General features: G+C 44.1%; 1 protein-coding gene and 1 long non-coding RNA gene across 2 annotated transcripts in view; one reads left to right on the top strand and one right to left on the bottom strand.

Moving 5' to 3' along the window:
• Window positions 1–760: 760 nt before the first annotated feature.
• Window positions 761–8,325, bottom strand: LOC125417667 (uncharacterized). The gene is made up of 5 exons (XR_007237210.3): window positions 6,843–8,325; window positions 3,048–3,130; window positions 2,067–2,186; window positions 1,834–1,949; window positions 761–1,202 (listed from the first exon to the last, which is right to left on the bottom strand). It is a non-coding gene; the product is annotated as an uncharacterized LOC125417667 (long non-coding RNA).
• A 2,188-nt stretch (window positions 8,326–10,513) lies between these two features.
• Window positions 10,514–16,211, top strand: part of LOC146891886 (uncharacterized) — a 29,488-nt gene continuing 23,790 nt past the window's right edge. The window contains 4 exon segments of the mRNA XM_087896731.1: window positions 10,514–10,528; window positions 11,099–11,127; window positions 11,129–11,305; window positions 15,813–16,020. Of these exon segments, the coding sequence (XP_087752857.1) occupies window positions 10,514–10,528; window positions 11,099–11,127; window positions 11,129–11,305; window positions 15,813–16,020 (429 nt within the window).

Genomic DNA, 16,211 nt, shown 5'->3' with positions numbered 1-16,211 from the left:
TGTCAGTAAAATAAAAAGAAATAGGCATTCTTTCTCAGTTGCCTTGGGCCTCACATAGAAACCTAGGACTCCTAGCACTGACTTTCATCAGTATCAGAGCTGAAAGGTAGATGTATTTATTGTTAATTTAAAGACAAATTTGAAGCAAGCTTTAATTAAATACTGGCCAGATCCATCTCTGATCTCCCAGAAAAAGTGGCCCCAAGTCACGGTTTGCAGTGGCTTAAGTACTTCCCATAAAGTCCAATCAGGGGCAAGCATACACCCTGATGTACCTCCAGTCTACATCCAATCAGGGGCAAGCATACATCCTGATGTACCTCTAGTCTACATCCAATCAGGGGCAAGCATACATCCTGATGTACCTCCAGTCTACATCCAATCAGAGGCAAGCATACATCCTGATGTACCTCCAGTCTACATCCAATCAGGGGCAAATATATCATGAACCACCCACTCACATGTGATTGAACACATACAGTGCAGATGGGTAAAACAAACTTGTTTAGGGGAGTGGGAGCAAGTGGCTTGTTATCTCCCATAAACAAGGACCTCCAGCATTTCAGGAACTGTCTGCCCTTTGGTAAGGGGCTTGTAGATTAGAGGCATTTTTTGTTTCATGGATCTTTTAGATGTAGTAATTAAAACTTAAAATGTAACTTTCACAGTATCACTAGGATTAAAATATTGCTATTAAAAGGAAGCTGTGTGAGACTGTGGTGGGTGGGAGACAGATAGATATGCCATGCGGAGAGAGAACTTGGGTATAGTGTTTATTTAGTGGGTATTGGGAAGGGTATAAGGGTAAGAGGGCTATAGAAGAAAGAGAGAAAGCAGGGGAGGTAGCTACTTCAGGAGGACAGTCAGAGAGAGAAAGAGGTGGAGAGGAGGCAGAAGATCTCCTTGCCTCAGCAGAGAAGGGGGAGATTGTCTCTTAAAGGACAGGGTGCCCAGGTGACAGGGCAGGCCAGTAGAGCTATAATTACAACACCCTCGCCTTTCTCTTATAATAAAAAGGTGAGGAGTTAGGCATGGCAGGTTAAGGGGATGAGGGTGTTGAGTTCTCAAAACTACTTCCTGCTTATTTCTGGTCAACGGAGTCTTAGGGGACCCGAGAAAACTGAGATGCCAGTCAAAGGGGAGCTGGTTGCTTCACTCCTGTCCAGGATTTGTAGTGTGGAACACTCCAGTGTCTCTTGGACCTGGCAAGGTGTTGGCAGAGCAGAGGACAAGGTTAAGTTTAGGAAGGAAAAATTTTTCTTTAGGTCCTGGTAATTGAGGAAGAGGATGTCAGGACCAGGGAATTGAGAGGCAGGTGTATCTGACTTGTTTAAGGTGAATCCTTCAATTCAGCTCCCTGGAACTCACAAGAAGTCTTTGAATTTGTGAAAATATAAGTTTTAGACACATACATTGTATAAACAGCAGCATATTTATGCCAGAATAACTATGACAGATGTTTTTGTACAATGAAAAGTATCTTTAGAAAATGACCAAGGAAAATTTAAAATTTTTATATTGCAATAGTGGTAGTACTCTGCCAGTTAGATTAATAGCTCATCGGCATTTTATTGATAATGTTAAGACTATGAACAGAAACAAAATGAGAGAGAAAAATTTGATAACTTGTCCTCAGACCTTTATAACTTGTAGGTGCACACCTTAATAACTTGCCCTAAAACACCTTTTATTAGACATGGTAAGAGGTTATGCTGAAATCTGTGAGGTTGCCCTTTATAAACTAAAAAACCTCTCAGCTGTCAAACTACATCAGAGATCTTTGAGAAGGACAATATTTTGTTTGAGTTATTGATTTAAAAACAGAGAACTTACTCAATTGGCTGCCTAGAGCCACCCTTCATGGTGCTCCATGGTTGTTGAGAACAGGGGCTTTCAGGATGTATTTGTTTTCTGTTGTTAGTGCAGGGCTCACCAGGTTTCGGGAGATCCTGTGGATTAAGAATCTTTAAGAACACAAGCCTACCTTGCCCTGAGCAACTGGGCCGTTCATTTCAGTCGATTCTGTCTAGAGATCTTAAAGAGTTTAGAAGAAAGGCAGTTCTTACTTGTGTTTTGTGCTTTCATTTGACAAGACAAAGAGAACTGTGGATGGATGCTGTTCTGTGCTCATCTGTCTTTTTTGGAGGAAATGGGGTGCTGCTGTTAGGAGCCAACCTTTTTCTCTGCTACAAAAAAAATCCTTTTAATAATTAAACATTTAAATGTCATATTCCCCAGGTCTCTGAGCTCTTGAGGGCTGTTTATCAGGTATATATATATATATATATATATATACATATATATATATGTATATATATATATGACTATTTTATCAGGAGGGAGAATTTTTAGTGATTTTTCATGAAGTCCTGAATTCACATCCTGAAAACCACCCACATTTATTCTCCAAACATCTTTAACACCAAAACTGAGGGGAAAATTCATTAGCATTATGGTAGTGGGGAGAATGACTGTGGTCACATCCACACCTTTTCTATGACCATTTTGTCATTTTTTAAAATCTATCTTCCTGCTCTGTCACATAGACTGAATTTACACCTCTTTCCCTGACAACCTCCCAAATTACAAAGAAGGAGGAGAATGACATTAGCATATCCTGCCCCTTGCTTTGGATGGTGTCAGTGTGTCTCACTATCAAAGGGCTAGGCAACCACCTTTGGTGTGGCAGATGCAAATTGTACCTTGCCAGGTCACTCAGAATTTTGACTGCCATACAATGTAAAAATATGGGCCTCTATAATAAGGCCCCTATAAAGGAGTATGTAGGCCATTTCCCAGAGTTGATGGAGAGATGAGAGATGAGATCCAAAGGCAAAATATTCAAGGCATCCCTAAAACAATGCAAAGATTGGACAGATTGGTCAAACCATACTAAGGTTTGTCAGAACAGACTATGAGGACCAAGAGCACTCCAAGTGGCCTGAGGGACTACAGTCTGAGACAAAAACTGAGACAAGATCCCAGTTCCCAGCCATGGGGAATTGCCAGAGATGAATGTCAGTGAAAGTTGGCATGGAGAAGGGTACCTTATATTTAGTTGTGGTAGTATGCAGCGATGAACCGGGCACAGGAAGTTGGAAAGTGGTCCTAGTCCAGGATTCCCATATGCCTGTTGGAGGGTGGGAACACAAAGAAAGCCTGGCTGAGTCATACACCAATGTTATGATCCCTGGCGGGTTCCCTGGTGGGAGACCACAACAGATGGTAGACAGTTAATGTAATGATATGTTCTGTCTCTTTAAGAGACAAGCAACGCCCACTCCCCCCTCCCTCTTGAAGAGGTAGCTTCCATCTCTCCCTTCTCTCTCTCTCTCTCTCTCTCTCTCTCTCTCTCTCTCTCTCTCTCTCCTTCTGACTCTCTGCTCTTTCCCCCCTCCATAACCCACTAAATAAATATTCAGTCTTGCTCTACATGGCATGCCTATCCATCTGTCTCTTGCCCGCCACGTGGTTCCCTACCGGGGACCAGCTGCCTTCGGAGACTTGCAGCGTGGTCTTGTGGCATGCCCATCTGTCTGTCTGTCCTCATGGCCTGCTCCCACTGCTCAGGGACCTGCAGTGTTTCTGCTATTGCAGCTTCCAGAGATCCTCCAGCAGTTTTACTTTTACCTTGGTGCCATGAGACTCGGGAGGCTCTCCTGCCCCAAGCCCCAGGGTCAGGATTCGGAACCAGGTATTTTTTCCACAACAACCATGTGTTCCATACGCCTGAGCACAATTTCTCCACACAACACCAACTTCGATTGGTGAGCTTCCCCCATTCTGCTATGGTTGAGCCCTTCACTAACATTTTTCTCTGGATTGCTTCCCTTAGCTAAAATCATGACTGGAGTGACCCGGGGTCAGTCCTCCCTCACTAACACTGCACACTCTGTGCAGTGCATTCGATTGAAGCCCCAGGGTCCCTGTTTTTCTTTCTCTTTTTTTCCTTGTCTTTTCTTTCTTCCCCTGCTGTGTTGCTTGTTTTTTTTGTTTTGGTAAAGGCCACTTGGAGGGCTTGTGGTGTCACCATTTTGTGGGTTTTCACAGTTTCAGCTATGGGTGGCAAGCCATCCATGTCCATTTCCCCAGGATGGATGCCTTTTAGAAGCCCTAAAACCACAGGCCTTAATGTTTCATTTCTTCAGCTCCTACCCTCACTCCGTTGGTGTTCCAATGGCTCCACTTTCATGGGAGCTTTCTAACTAACTACTGTCAGAGCACAGCCAAATGGAAGGAGTTTCCTCAAACTATCCCTGCCACTACTTCTGCCAACAAGGTTGGTCAGATCCATGAGGCAGCTGTTTTCAGTTCCAGTCTTTTGCTTCCCGCTGTGGCTTGTGGCATAGGCAGCTCAGAGACAGGGTAGATCATGCCTCTAGGTCTCTCTTATTAACCTTAAATTCCATACAGCTCAAAATTGTGGCTTTTCCATACAACATGTGACTGCTGACATTTTGACTGAGGTCAGGTGACCTTACCATTATCTTAACTGAGGGCAAGTGACTTCACCGCCATCTTAACTAAGTGGCTTTTCCATGCAACATGTGACTGTTAGAAATATTTCCTAACACAGGCTCCCTGACGATGCAAAAATTCCCAATCAAGCCAAATCAAAACAAGCCAAATTAAGAAATATCCAGGTTTAATGGGAGATCTGTGCTCTCGGGTGGCCTCGAGGGGGAAACCTGGAAGCTGCAGAAATGCGACCCCCCAGGAGGAAGAAAGGGAGACCATGTGTTCTTCTTTTGGGGGAATCACTTAAGTACCCTGGGGAGTGGTCCTGACCCCACCCCCAGGGAGGGGTCAGGACCTGGTCTGCTGGGATTTGAAGTCCAGACCAGGACTGGGGGCTGGGATAGATGTGAGGGACTGAGACTGTGTTCCCAACCTAATAGTGACCACTACCATTTTGACTGAGGTTAGGTGATCTTACCGCCATCTTAACTGAGGTCAGGTGACTTTACCACCATCTTAACTAATAGCAAGGTCAGGTGACAAAGTCCTGCCATGTTTACTGAAGAATGCTCTGCCTGGTACCCCAGTTTACTTATGTTTTTGTCTCTGAATTCCTCTTGCTGACTCTGTTGCATGTGTGTTTTATGCAGTGGCATGCCTTTCGTAGGGCCCACCAAGAGCATCTACTTTACCCAATTCCTGTTCACTGTGTGCATGTGTTTATACATGTAAATTAAATGCACCTACGTTCACTGTTAAATGCTATAATTGTCTGTTCATTGCATCTCATTTCAGACTACAAAAACAATGTCTCATATTTTAACTGGTATGTACTTTTAAATATCTTACAAAAATACTTTATATTTAATCCAATCCTCATTTAAAATATATTAAGATATTCTATACTGTTGTTAGTTCTGCTGTTAACCTTCTATTTCAAGCAGTTTTTTTCTTTTTTCTGTCTTTTTACGAGTGTCAGTCTTACTTGTTAAGAGCCAGCACAGTCAAGCTCAGACCCAGCTCTCCCAGATCCTATACCTTATAAACAGCCCTCAACTGCTCGGAGATCTAGGGAATATGGTATTTAAATATTTAATTATTAAAAAACTTTTAATAATAAAAAGAGACAGGTTTGCTCCTAGCAGCACTCTATTTTCTCCAAAGAAGACAGAATATAGATGGACATAGAACAACGTTTATCTGCAATTCACTTCATCAACTGCCAAGTGCTGACCACTGGGAAAAATGCCTTTCATCTAAATGGAAGATCTCCAGATGTGAATAGAATTGCTGGAATCGACAACCTTGCTGCTCAGGTCAAGGTAGGCTTGTCTTCCTACAGATTTCTTAGCCCACAGGATCTTCTGGAGCCTGGCAGGCCCTGCGCTAAACAGCAGAGGCAAATACAACCGTTAGTGACCATGGAGGACCCTGAGGAGTAGCTCTAGGTGCCAACCAAGTAAATTCTCTGTTGTTTTTAATCAGTAACTCAAGTAAAATTTTATCCTTCTCAAAGATTTCTGATGCAGTTTGACAGCTGAGAGGTTTTGTAAGTTTAAAAGGACAACTTCAGTAAGTAAATTACAGATACAAGTTATTAAGGTGTGTACCTGCAAGTTATAAAGGAGTGAGGACAAGTGCACACTATCAAATTTTTCTCTCACACTGCCTTCCATAGCCTTAAAAATATTTTTCATTGTGCAAAAATATCTGTCACAGTCATTCTAACATAAATATGCTACTGTTTATACAATGTATACGTCTAAAACTTCTGTTTTCACAAACCCAAAGAATTCTTGTGAGTTCCAGGGAGCTGAATTGAAGGATCCACCTTTAACAGGTCAGATACACCATTCTCAATTCTCTAGTCCTAATTTTTTTTCCTAAACTTAACTTTGTCCTCTGTTCTGCCAATACCTTAAACAGGTGTAAGAGGCACCAGACATTTCCATACCACAAACACCAGACAGGAACAAAGAGACCAGCTACACCTGGATGTGTCCAGCACCCAGCTTTCTCAGGTTCCTGTTGGTACCTTCTCAGGTTCCTGTTGGTACCCGGGTTTTTTCCCCTTTCTTTGAGGTGCTATGCAGGGCTGTTTTTCTCCTAGCTTCCTGCCTTCTCTGCTCCTGCAGGTTTGGGGGATTAGCTTAGAGAGAGCTTGGTCCTCTTTTGATATGGTAATTCCACCTGCAAGCAAGGTTCTCACCTCAGCGCCTGAAACATCTGACACCGCAGCTGCTGACACTCCCTCCCCTCAGTTCTCTAGCCGGCGGCGCCGGGCGCCTGGCGCCCTCATTCTCTGTCCTGAATGGAAGGGGGCTCTCGTCCTTCTGCCCCCAAGTATATATACCCGACTTGTGCTTAATAAAGTTGTCATTTACCCTTTGGATGAATGAGTCTGGTCTCTCTGTGTGTGTCTGTTCAACTCCTAGGATATTGATCCAGTCTCGTGATTCGGTTCGGGAAGCGCGCACCCTTATCAGAGAGTGGGTTTTGCAGATTGGGCGGGACAGGGTCTCCCCCGAAAATTCAAGGCCCACAAAAAAAGCAGGAAGCAATCTTGAGAATCCACTGCCCCAATTCCCTTAACCTATGGTGCCTAACCTCCTAATGATCTGTTTTGTCTCTTTAAAAGACAAGCCCAGCCCACTCCCTCCCCTGTCTGCTGAAGCAGGCACCTCTTCTTTCCTGCTTGCAGCCTGAGTCTCTTCCTTTTCCATCTTCCTCTCGAAGAGGCAGCTTCTGCCTCTCCCCACTTCCCTCCTTCCCCCGCTCTTCTCCCCTTCACCTCCTTCCCTTCCATAACTCACTAAAGAAACCTCACTCTCTCACCTGCCCCGTGGCTCCCTGCCCAGGACCAGCAAGCTACCTTCAGAGACCTGCAGCATGGTCTCGTGGCATGTCCACCTGTCTGTTTCTCCTTGTGGCTTGCTGTAGCCACTAGTGGAACTGCGCCATCCCTGCCTGGGACTGGCCGCTCCCGGGACCCTCTGTTCTCTGCCTCCTGCCACATGGCCATCTGCCGCTGCTTGGGGACCTGCAGTGTTTCTGTCGCTGCAGCCACTGGGGATCCTGCAGCATTTTTACTTAATCCAATACCTTACCACGTGGCCCACTGCCGCCGTTCGGGGACCTGTGCCAGTCCCTGCCTAGGACTGGCTGCTCTCAGGACTCGCTGCCCACTGCTGCTGCTCGGGGACCTGCAGCATTTCTGCTGCTGCAGTTGCCGGGGATCCAGAGATCCTGCAGCAATTTTACTTTTACCATTACAGTTAGGCCATGCAGAGAGAGCGCTTGGATACAGAGTTTATTTAGTGGGTATTGGAAAGGGTATAAGGGTAAGGGGGTTATGGAGGAAAAAGAGAAAGAGAGAGATGGAGAGGAGGATGAAATGGATTTGCTGCGAGTCCCCAGCAGCTTGCTGCAGGGCTGAGACCACGCGGCAGGTCCCCAAATGATGGTGGCTGGTCCCCAGTCATGGGCAGCTGACTGGTCCCTGGTAAACAGTGTGGGCAGGAGGCAGGTGGGGGGCACAGAGATAGGGACACCAATGTAATGGATTTGTTGCGAGTCTCCGGGACTGCTGGGGACCCGAAAGCAGCCAGTCTCAGAGACCAAGCGGCAGGGAAGGCGGCGACAAACGGATAGGCGGGACACACACACACACACATACAGAGAGAGAGAGAAAGAGAGAGAGAGAGAGAGAGAGAGAGAGAGAGAGAGAGAGAGAGAGAGAGAGACCATACAGAATGGAATTGGACATTTATTTGGTGTTATGGATGGGAAGGAAAAAGGGAGAGGGGAGAGAGAGAGAAAGAGAAAGAGGAAGAGAGAGGGGGAGAGAGAGGCTGCCTCTCCAAGAGAGGGTACAGGAAGGAAGAGAGAGTGGGGCTGAGGCTGCAAGCAGGAAGGGAGTAAGCGTGGCTTGTCTCTTAAAGAGACAGACCATTACAGAAGAGGCAGAGGATGGCTTTTCAGATGAAGGACGGGCAGAGAGAAAGAAGTGGAGAGGAGGTGGGAGATATACCTGCCTCTGAGGGAAGGGGGAGATTGGGAGTGGGCAGGGCTTGCTTCTTAAGGGACAGGATACCTAGGTGACAGGGAAGGCCAGAAGAATTATGATGACAACATTTGGCATCCATGTTTTCCTTCCTGGAAGCTGCACACCACATTGGACCAATGAAGTTGTTGCTCTCTGTAATGGTTAACACTAATCACCAACAAGAGAAAAACCTCTGTCCATGCTGTGAGGCATTGCATTGACTATGTTATGCCCAGATCACAGAGTCCTCCACAAACCAACTAGGAGACTGAGTCCTCTATATAAAAGCAAAGTGCCTTTACTTAAGTTCCAACTTGGACTCTCCAGGTGTCCAATGTATTGGTGTGATTGGAGAGCCCCGAGTTCAGTTGGGGTGAAGTTTTTATAAAGGCAAAGGTTGGGGTGAGTGATTTCTAAGGTTGAGGACCCCTGATTGGCTGACATTTGTCTAGGTGTGTCCTAGTGAAAAGTGATGGATGTGTGCTGACAGGTAATCCTATCTACAATGGTTGGAATGTTAGGAATTTCCTTTGGATTGTCTGTTGCTGGGTGGTCTTTGTAGTCTTTCTTGGAACCAGGTATTGCCTTAGGGTAAACTAGGAGACACAGGCCTCTACTGAGCTTTTCAGGGCTGGGTCCTGTAGGTTAGGTTCCTTGAAGTGGGAAAACCTTCCCTTAAAGGAGACAGTACCCTTCCCAGGGCTGACTTACTAGATTGTACAGAAAGCAGAGAGTGAGCCGGGCATTACTCTAGGCATCCTGACTGTGGATACAATTTGACCAGTCATCTAGGGTCCTTCTGACATGAGGAACTGAACCTTCAGGCTGTGAGGGAAAGCAAATCCTTTCTCCCTTGAGTTGCCTTTGTCAGGGCACTTTATAATAGCAAGTGGGAAAGTAACTAATGCATTCTCAATAATGATTTTATTTAAGTCACAATAGATAGAGATATACAGACCCATTATATAGACTCAGTAGTGGAGGGACATTTGTGTTGACTTTTTGTAGTTCTTGTGGGGTTTCTGGGATGGAATTCAGGTCATCAGGCTTAGGGGCAAACACTCTTAACTGTTGAATCATCTCTTCAGCTCTTTCTTTCCTTTCTCTCTCCCTCCCCTCCTCTTTCCCTTTCAAAACAACAATCTATTTTTGTATCTGAGTTCTTTTCTCTCCCTGCTTCCTCACTGGAGAATTACCAACACCCAGAGCCCTCTCTTAGTTTTGCAGCCTGGGTCTCTCTCAGCCCAGTCCTGCAGGTACTGTATCTGCTAAGCTGATTCTTTTAAGGACTTGGCCTATGAAAACCATTGGTATTTTTACAATTTGAAAAGCTACATTTGCAAATCATTAAGAGGTGAACTTTACCACTTGGGCTTCTTAGGAAGTTGTTCTAGAACATTGATGTGAGAATTCTAGAACCTCAGAACCCATTATGGATTAAGAAACACTTTAAACCTGCTTAGTAAGCTATGAGGGGTTTTACAGACACCATTATGGTTCCATCTTTAGACCCTGTGTTCCCTGGATCGGGTGTGTTATCTCAGAAGCTGTTTATTTTTAGCACTGTGTGACAGTTGACATATGGGGAGGACAAATGGGATACAGATCTTTGATCTAGCAAGTCCAGGTTCTTTATTCAACGATCTTTCTTCAGCTCGGCTTGCATGTTGATTTGCTGTCAGCACTGTGTCACAAGGTCAGCCCTTCATCAGCCTTCAAGCCTTCTAGACGACCTCTTGAAGCATCAGCAGGCATCCGTTATCACCCTTGAAACCCCACGGCTTCCATCTCTTTTTAGTCCCAAGGCGTGTCACACTTAGCTTTTTTTTTAAAATTTTTAAAATTATTTTTCTTTCTGACTTGAGTATATTGCATGATGACCACTGCCACCCGCACTCTCTCTTACTCCTGCCCATTCTTCTCCCTCCCTATAAATCTCTTTCTCACAATCCTGGATATGCATTTGTTTCATGACCCAGTGTGGTTAACCAGGGCCATCTCTGTGTGACCATGAGTTGTGGTCTGGTGGGCTCAGAAGTAGATACACAACTAAAGGCAGTGATTCTCCTCCCTCTCCAGAAACTTGTTGGCTCCTTTTCAGGTTGCAGTATTTGTAATTAAAATTTCTGACTTGATTTTTATTATTTTTGGAATTATGGGATTACACAGGAGCTAACACAACGTGATTTCTGGCTGAGGTTGTAACTCAGCTTGCCTAGCTTGAGACAAGGTCGGCTTTCAAAGTACAGCGCTCCACACCCACAGATACCGCACACACATACATACACACATACATGCACACATACATGCATGCATACGCACACATGCACATGCAAAGAATGCATCATAGTCACATTTAATAAGTTGATTCTGAAATTCATTGTCGCACTTTCCCAAAACCCATTGCCCTCCTGTGTCCCTTCACTCCTTTCTGCTGATATCTTATTTTCCTCAGTGCCTTTTTTTCAGAATGTGTATTCTGTTTCTGGCATGCTTAGAGATACTGAGTCATGAGAGTGACCTGACTAGTCTTCAAGTTCCCAGTAGTCCCTTGTATTTTGATTTGTAAAAATCCACCTTTGTAATTGGTTTCAGCTGGAGGCTGCACCCAAAGGAGAGCAGGGAAGAAAAGGGAGGATGTGGTGCAATGTGGAGTCAGGCAGAGCTGACGAAGCTCACATCTGAGCTCTCGAAAATGAGAATGCAAGAAGATTCTCGTAAAATGGAAGTGGAAAAATTCAAGGAATTGTATCTAAAGAAACTAAGAAGTAATAATGCCCTATTCTCACATCTTCTAAGTAGGCAAAGGGAGAAAGAAATGCTGAAAACAAACCCATCTCAAGACCTTGTCACTAAAGCCTAGCTCTTAGTGAACTGGGTTCCTGGCTTTGTTGATTGGGAAAGCAAGTAGATCCTGTAATTCTGGGAATTCATGTTGGCAAATGGACTGACTTTGAAATGTTAATCCAGGACACTTTTTACTCTTCTGTTCTTCATTATATATCTGTTTTCCCCCTTAGTATTCTCAGCTAGTTGGATTAATCTAATGACTTTTAGATGTTTATGAAACTCTCTAGTTACCACAATTATTATTATAGCTTGTTTTTATAAATATAAATATTAAAAGCTTAACTATTTTTGGAGGGTTATAACCTAAACCAAGCTGTCAAGTGTTGCTGATACTACTCCCCTGGGCATTTTCTGGCATTGATAACTGAACTTTTCTGTGGTTCAGTCTCACCACTAGAGGGAGACACAGAGTTGCTACCCTTCAGCGTTTTTTTTTCTATCCCAGAATGCATTGTTGGGATACAGGAACGAAGCAATCCTGAGGGGCAGGGAAGTGGAAGTCTCAGCTGGTTAGACTAATTCCTTGTTCTGTGTGGGCGGGAGTGTATGGCCGACAGAAAATGCCGCTCTGCCTCGCCACCTTGGTAAGGATGTTCTGAGCTAACTGGTTGGGCTGTTTCAGTTTCTTGTTCTATCTGTGTCTTGGCCTCCTTAGACGCTGAAGTCCTTCCTCCTCAAGGGCAAAGGTTCGATTTCTTCCTATGGGAGCAATGGGCAGAGAGCAAAGGAGAATATTTTAGGGTGTCTGTGCCCACCTTCACTCCCTCCCAAATCTCCCTAATTCTTGTCCTTTTTTCCCCCCCTTAAAATTGTAACTTACTGAGTTCAATTTTTGCTACCCGTATACTCATGGAATTGGGGCCATCTATTGGAGGATTGGTCCACCCACCAGGGACAACAACCTTAAAGAAAACTGGTTCACCCCTAGAAGCCATAAACTGCCCATAGCTCCTCTTGTGTGGGAGCTCGAGAACCCCTCCCCCTTGCATGCTGGGGTGTTGACTTGCTTGGTCTTGAGCAGGCCACTGTGAGTTAGTTCAGGAAGGCAACACTCCTGGCATGCCTAGAAGATCCTCCCTGACCTCCGATGGTCTCTGAACCTTGTGGGGAGAGGTTGATAAAGGCTTTCCTTTTGTGCTTAGCTCTCTTTTCCAATCTATACCAATTTAGATGGTAGTTTGATACTATGTCCATTTGGCAAAATGATAGTAGGGATTTTTCCTGTTGGGGCCTGTGAGTTCACTAACCATTGGTTCTTGAGCAGATTTATAGTACCACACATGTGTTTTCTCTTGTGAAGTAGACCTGATGTTCAATCAGGAAGTGGTTGGTTACCCCCATAATTTATATCACTATTGTTTCCATGGGCATATTTTTCTGTGCCATCATCAGTATAGCTTTTAGCATTCATAGCTGGATAAGACTTTTCTTCCCAATCAACCTTCTGGTACAATGAGGAAGCTGGGGAGGAAGCTTCCTGGTAGTGCCAATGTGATTTCTCAATGCTTGTGTGAATGGGATAGTTCCCCTGATTTCCATCTCAGTCTGTCTTCAGTGTGTAGGAAAACTACTGATGGTAATTTTGTAACCTGCCACATTGCTGAAAGTATTCATTAGCTCTAGGAGTCTCCTGGTGGAGTCTTTGGTGTCATGCCATCTGCAAACAGAAATGCTTTGACAGCTTCCTTTGCTATGTGTGTTCCTCTTATTTCCTTCTCTTGTCCTGTTGCTCTAGCTAAGATGTCAAGCACTGTTGAACAGGAAAGGCAAAAGCAGATACCCACAACTTTGTCTTGTTCCGTGGGAGTGCTTCAGGTTTTTCTCCACTCCCTATGATCCTGGCTATTGGTTTGCCATACTTAGCCTTCATTTTTTTGACATGTATTTTCTCTATCCCTTGTCTCTCCAGGGTTGTCATATAGGGATGCTGGATTTTGTGAAAGGCCTTTAATGCTCCTAATAAAATGATCGTGTAGTTTCTGTCTTTGGATATATTTATGTAGTAAATTGCCTTTATTAATTTACATATGTTGAACCATCTCTGCATCCCCAGAATGAAAGCTACTAGATCATGGTGACACTGGTGTAGTGAGGAGCTGCGGGCAGGCCTGCTTTTCGTCCTGCCCAGCTCCCGCACGGCTAGCTTAGTCCCAGAAATAACAACACACAAATTGTATTCATTTAAGCACTGCCTGGCCCATTATCTCTAGAGAGTTAGTTACTGACTAACTCTCATATCTTGATATTAACCCATTTCTAATAATCTGTGTAGCACCACGAGGTGGTGGCTTACCGGAAAAGATTCAGCATGTCTGACCTGGTGGCTGGCTCCATGGCTTCTGCCTCATTGCCCTCTTTCCCGCATTCTATTCTGTTTATTCCGCCTACCTAATTTTTTGTCCTATCAAAGGGCCAAGGCAGTCTCTTTATTGACCAATGAAAATAACACAATAGACAGATAACCCTCCTCCATCACACTGGCCTATCGTTCTCCTTTTTTGTTGGGTCTTTATCTGGTTTGGGTGTCTGACTTCATAAGAAAAATTTGGACATGTTTCTTCCTTTCTTATGTTATGAAAATATGGCCCTTGGACATTAACATGACCCTAGGTGGTAGCCCAGACTACAGACCTTCACACTGCCCTCAGTGATGATAGGAATCACAGATATCAACACAGCCCTCCTTGGCTGCTTCAGGGCCTCAGACAAAGACCTGATCCTTGGCAATAGTCCAGGCCTGGACACCACGTTGGACTCGGGTGGCAAGCAGACCATTCACATCAGCCTGTCCCTCACCACTCTCATCTCTTCAGATCTGCCTCTCTCCCCAGCCCATGGACCCTTCTGCCTCTTTCTCTCCTATTTCCCATCCTGTACTCACTCACTATAATGGTGCCCAGTCACCTGGTACCAGGGCTCTTGGTTGGGTCACAGGTTGGTGCTTGATTGAGTCCTGCTCACCGTAGCCACAAGGAATGGCATGGAACTGAAGAAAAGCAGTTTTTTCTCCTCTCCCCTGCCCAGGTCTAGAGACCTCAGGCAGTCCTTGGTACAATGATGACCAAGAAGTCTGGGGGTGGGGATGGGTAGGCATCTGTGTCTTCCACTGACTCAGGCCTGGAAAGAACCAGACCAAGCCAGTTCTGGTTGAATGTGCAACCCCCTCCCCAACCCAAAAAGTCTGGGCAGTGGGGGAGCCATCTGTGTTCTCTGCCAGCTCAGGCCTGGATGGGAGAGTTTGAATTACTGCTTCTATCTCATTGGTAGTTTTGTATCTGTTTATTTGTTTTATCTTGGTTTAACTATGGTAGCTCAAATACATCTAGAAATCCATCCAATTCTTTCAGATTTTTCAATTTAGTGAAATATTTTTTAAGTACATTTTCTTGATCCTCTGAGTTTCCTCTGTGTCTATTGCAGTCTCTCCCTTTCCACCCCTAATTATATTAGATTGAATCTCTTTGTTTCTTTGGTTAACTTGGTTAAAGGTATATTAATTTTGTTTATCTTTTCACAGACCCAGGTCTTTGTTTCATTGATTCTTTTTATTGTTTTTGGTTCATTTCTATTTCATTAATTTTTGTTCTGGTCTTACTTATTTCCATCAGTCTGATGCTCTGGGGATTACTTTATTCTTTTTCCAGTTCCTTAATGTTTGTCTCCTGTTTGTCTAGTTAAGAACCCTGCTTTCTGAAATGTAGGCACGTAGTGCTCTAAGCGTCCTTCTTAAGATGGCTTTCATTATAACCCACAGGTTCAGGTAACTGTGTTTTCATTTTCATTTAATTCTAGGATTTAATTTTTTTTTCTTCTTGGTTTATTCAAAGACCCACCCACTCGTAATTCAGTAGTGTGTTGCTTAGTCTACAGGAGTCTGTGCATTTCCTGTAATTGCCCACACCCAACTCAAATATTCTTAACTTTTATTAACTGTACATATTTTAGTAGTACAGTATGATATTTGAATGTGTTCATATGCAATTGAATTATTATAATTATCAAGTATGCTATTATCTTGCAGAGTTACTCTTTAGAAATGTAAGTCTTCGAGGTGCATAAAAAAAAGAATCAGAGTAGATTCCTTCCATGGGTCACAGTTTAACTGTTAAGACACATATCATTGATGGTGGTTTTCCTCCATCCTATGCTGTTTGATTCACTAGTTCATTCAAAATATCCTAAAAATAGACAAACCATTTTTTGTTTGCTTGTTGTCTTTTGAGACAAGGTCTCGTTCTGTAGATGAGGCTGTCCTGGAACTCAGTACATAGCCCAGTCTTGCCTTAAACTCACAATCCTCCTGTATCCGCCTCCTAAGTGCTTAGATTATAGGAATATGCTCGTTTGTCTAGCTGTGTTTCTTGTGAGCAGCTGGTGCTTCATGTCATCATTCTCTAAGAAGCAGTCATTTGGGGGACCATGGGACATACTCACTGTTTATATTTTTCAGTCTGTGCAGGACTTGCAAGTATCCAGAGGGTCAGAGTGCAAATCTTGAGAAGATATGGTGGAACATGTCTACAACCGTGGCTTTTGTAGGGTTTTGCCCCAAGTGCCCTCAAGTGGCATCTCTTACAAGCAGCTGCCTGGAGTCACAAGGAAGTGTGTCCCACCTCTCCCAAAGCGCAGAAGCCAGCTGTGAGTTCATGGAAAATCCTAGAAGCTGGGTGAATTGTTTAATCATTTTTCCTTTGGGCTTTAACTTCGTGGCTTCTCTTGGTGCCTAATTGGGGTGAACTACTGAGATATTTGGTTGACTTCTACTTAGTAAGTCAAAGTTACGATGATGTGCGTAAGGAAAAGAGAAAATTTATAATTAGAAAAATTTAGAGAAGGAATTGGTCCTGGGGGAAGAGGG

The sequence above is a fragment of the Myodes glareolus genome, chromosome 14, assembly GCF_982192425.1.
Source record: "Myodes glareolus chromosome 14, mMyoGla1.1, whole genome shotgun sequence".
NCBI classification, from domain to species: domain Eukaryota; kingdom Metazoa; phylum Chordata; class Mammalia; order Rodentia; family Cricetidae; genus Myodes; species Myodes glareolus.
The sequence above is the reverse complement of the archived record's forward strand: the minus strand, read 5'-3'. Positions and strand labels throughout refer to the sequence as shown.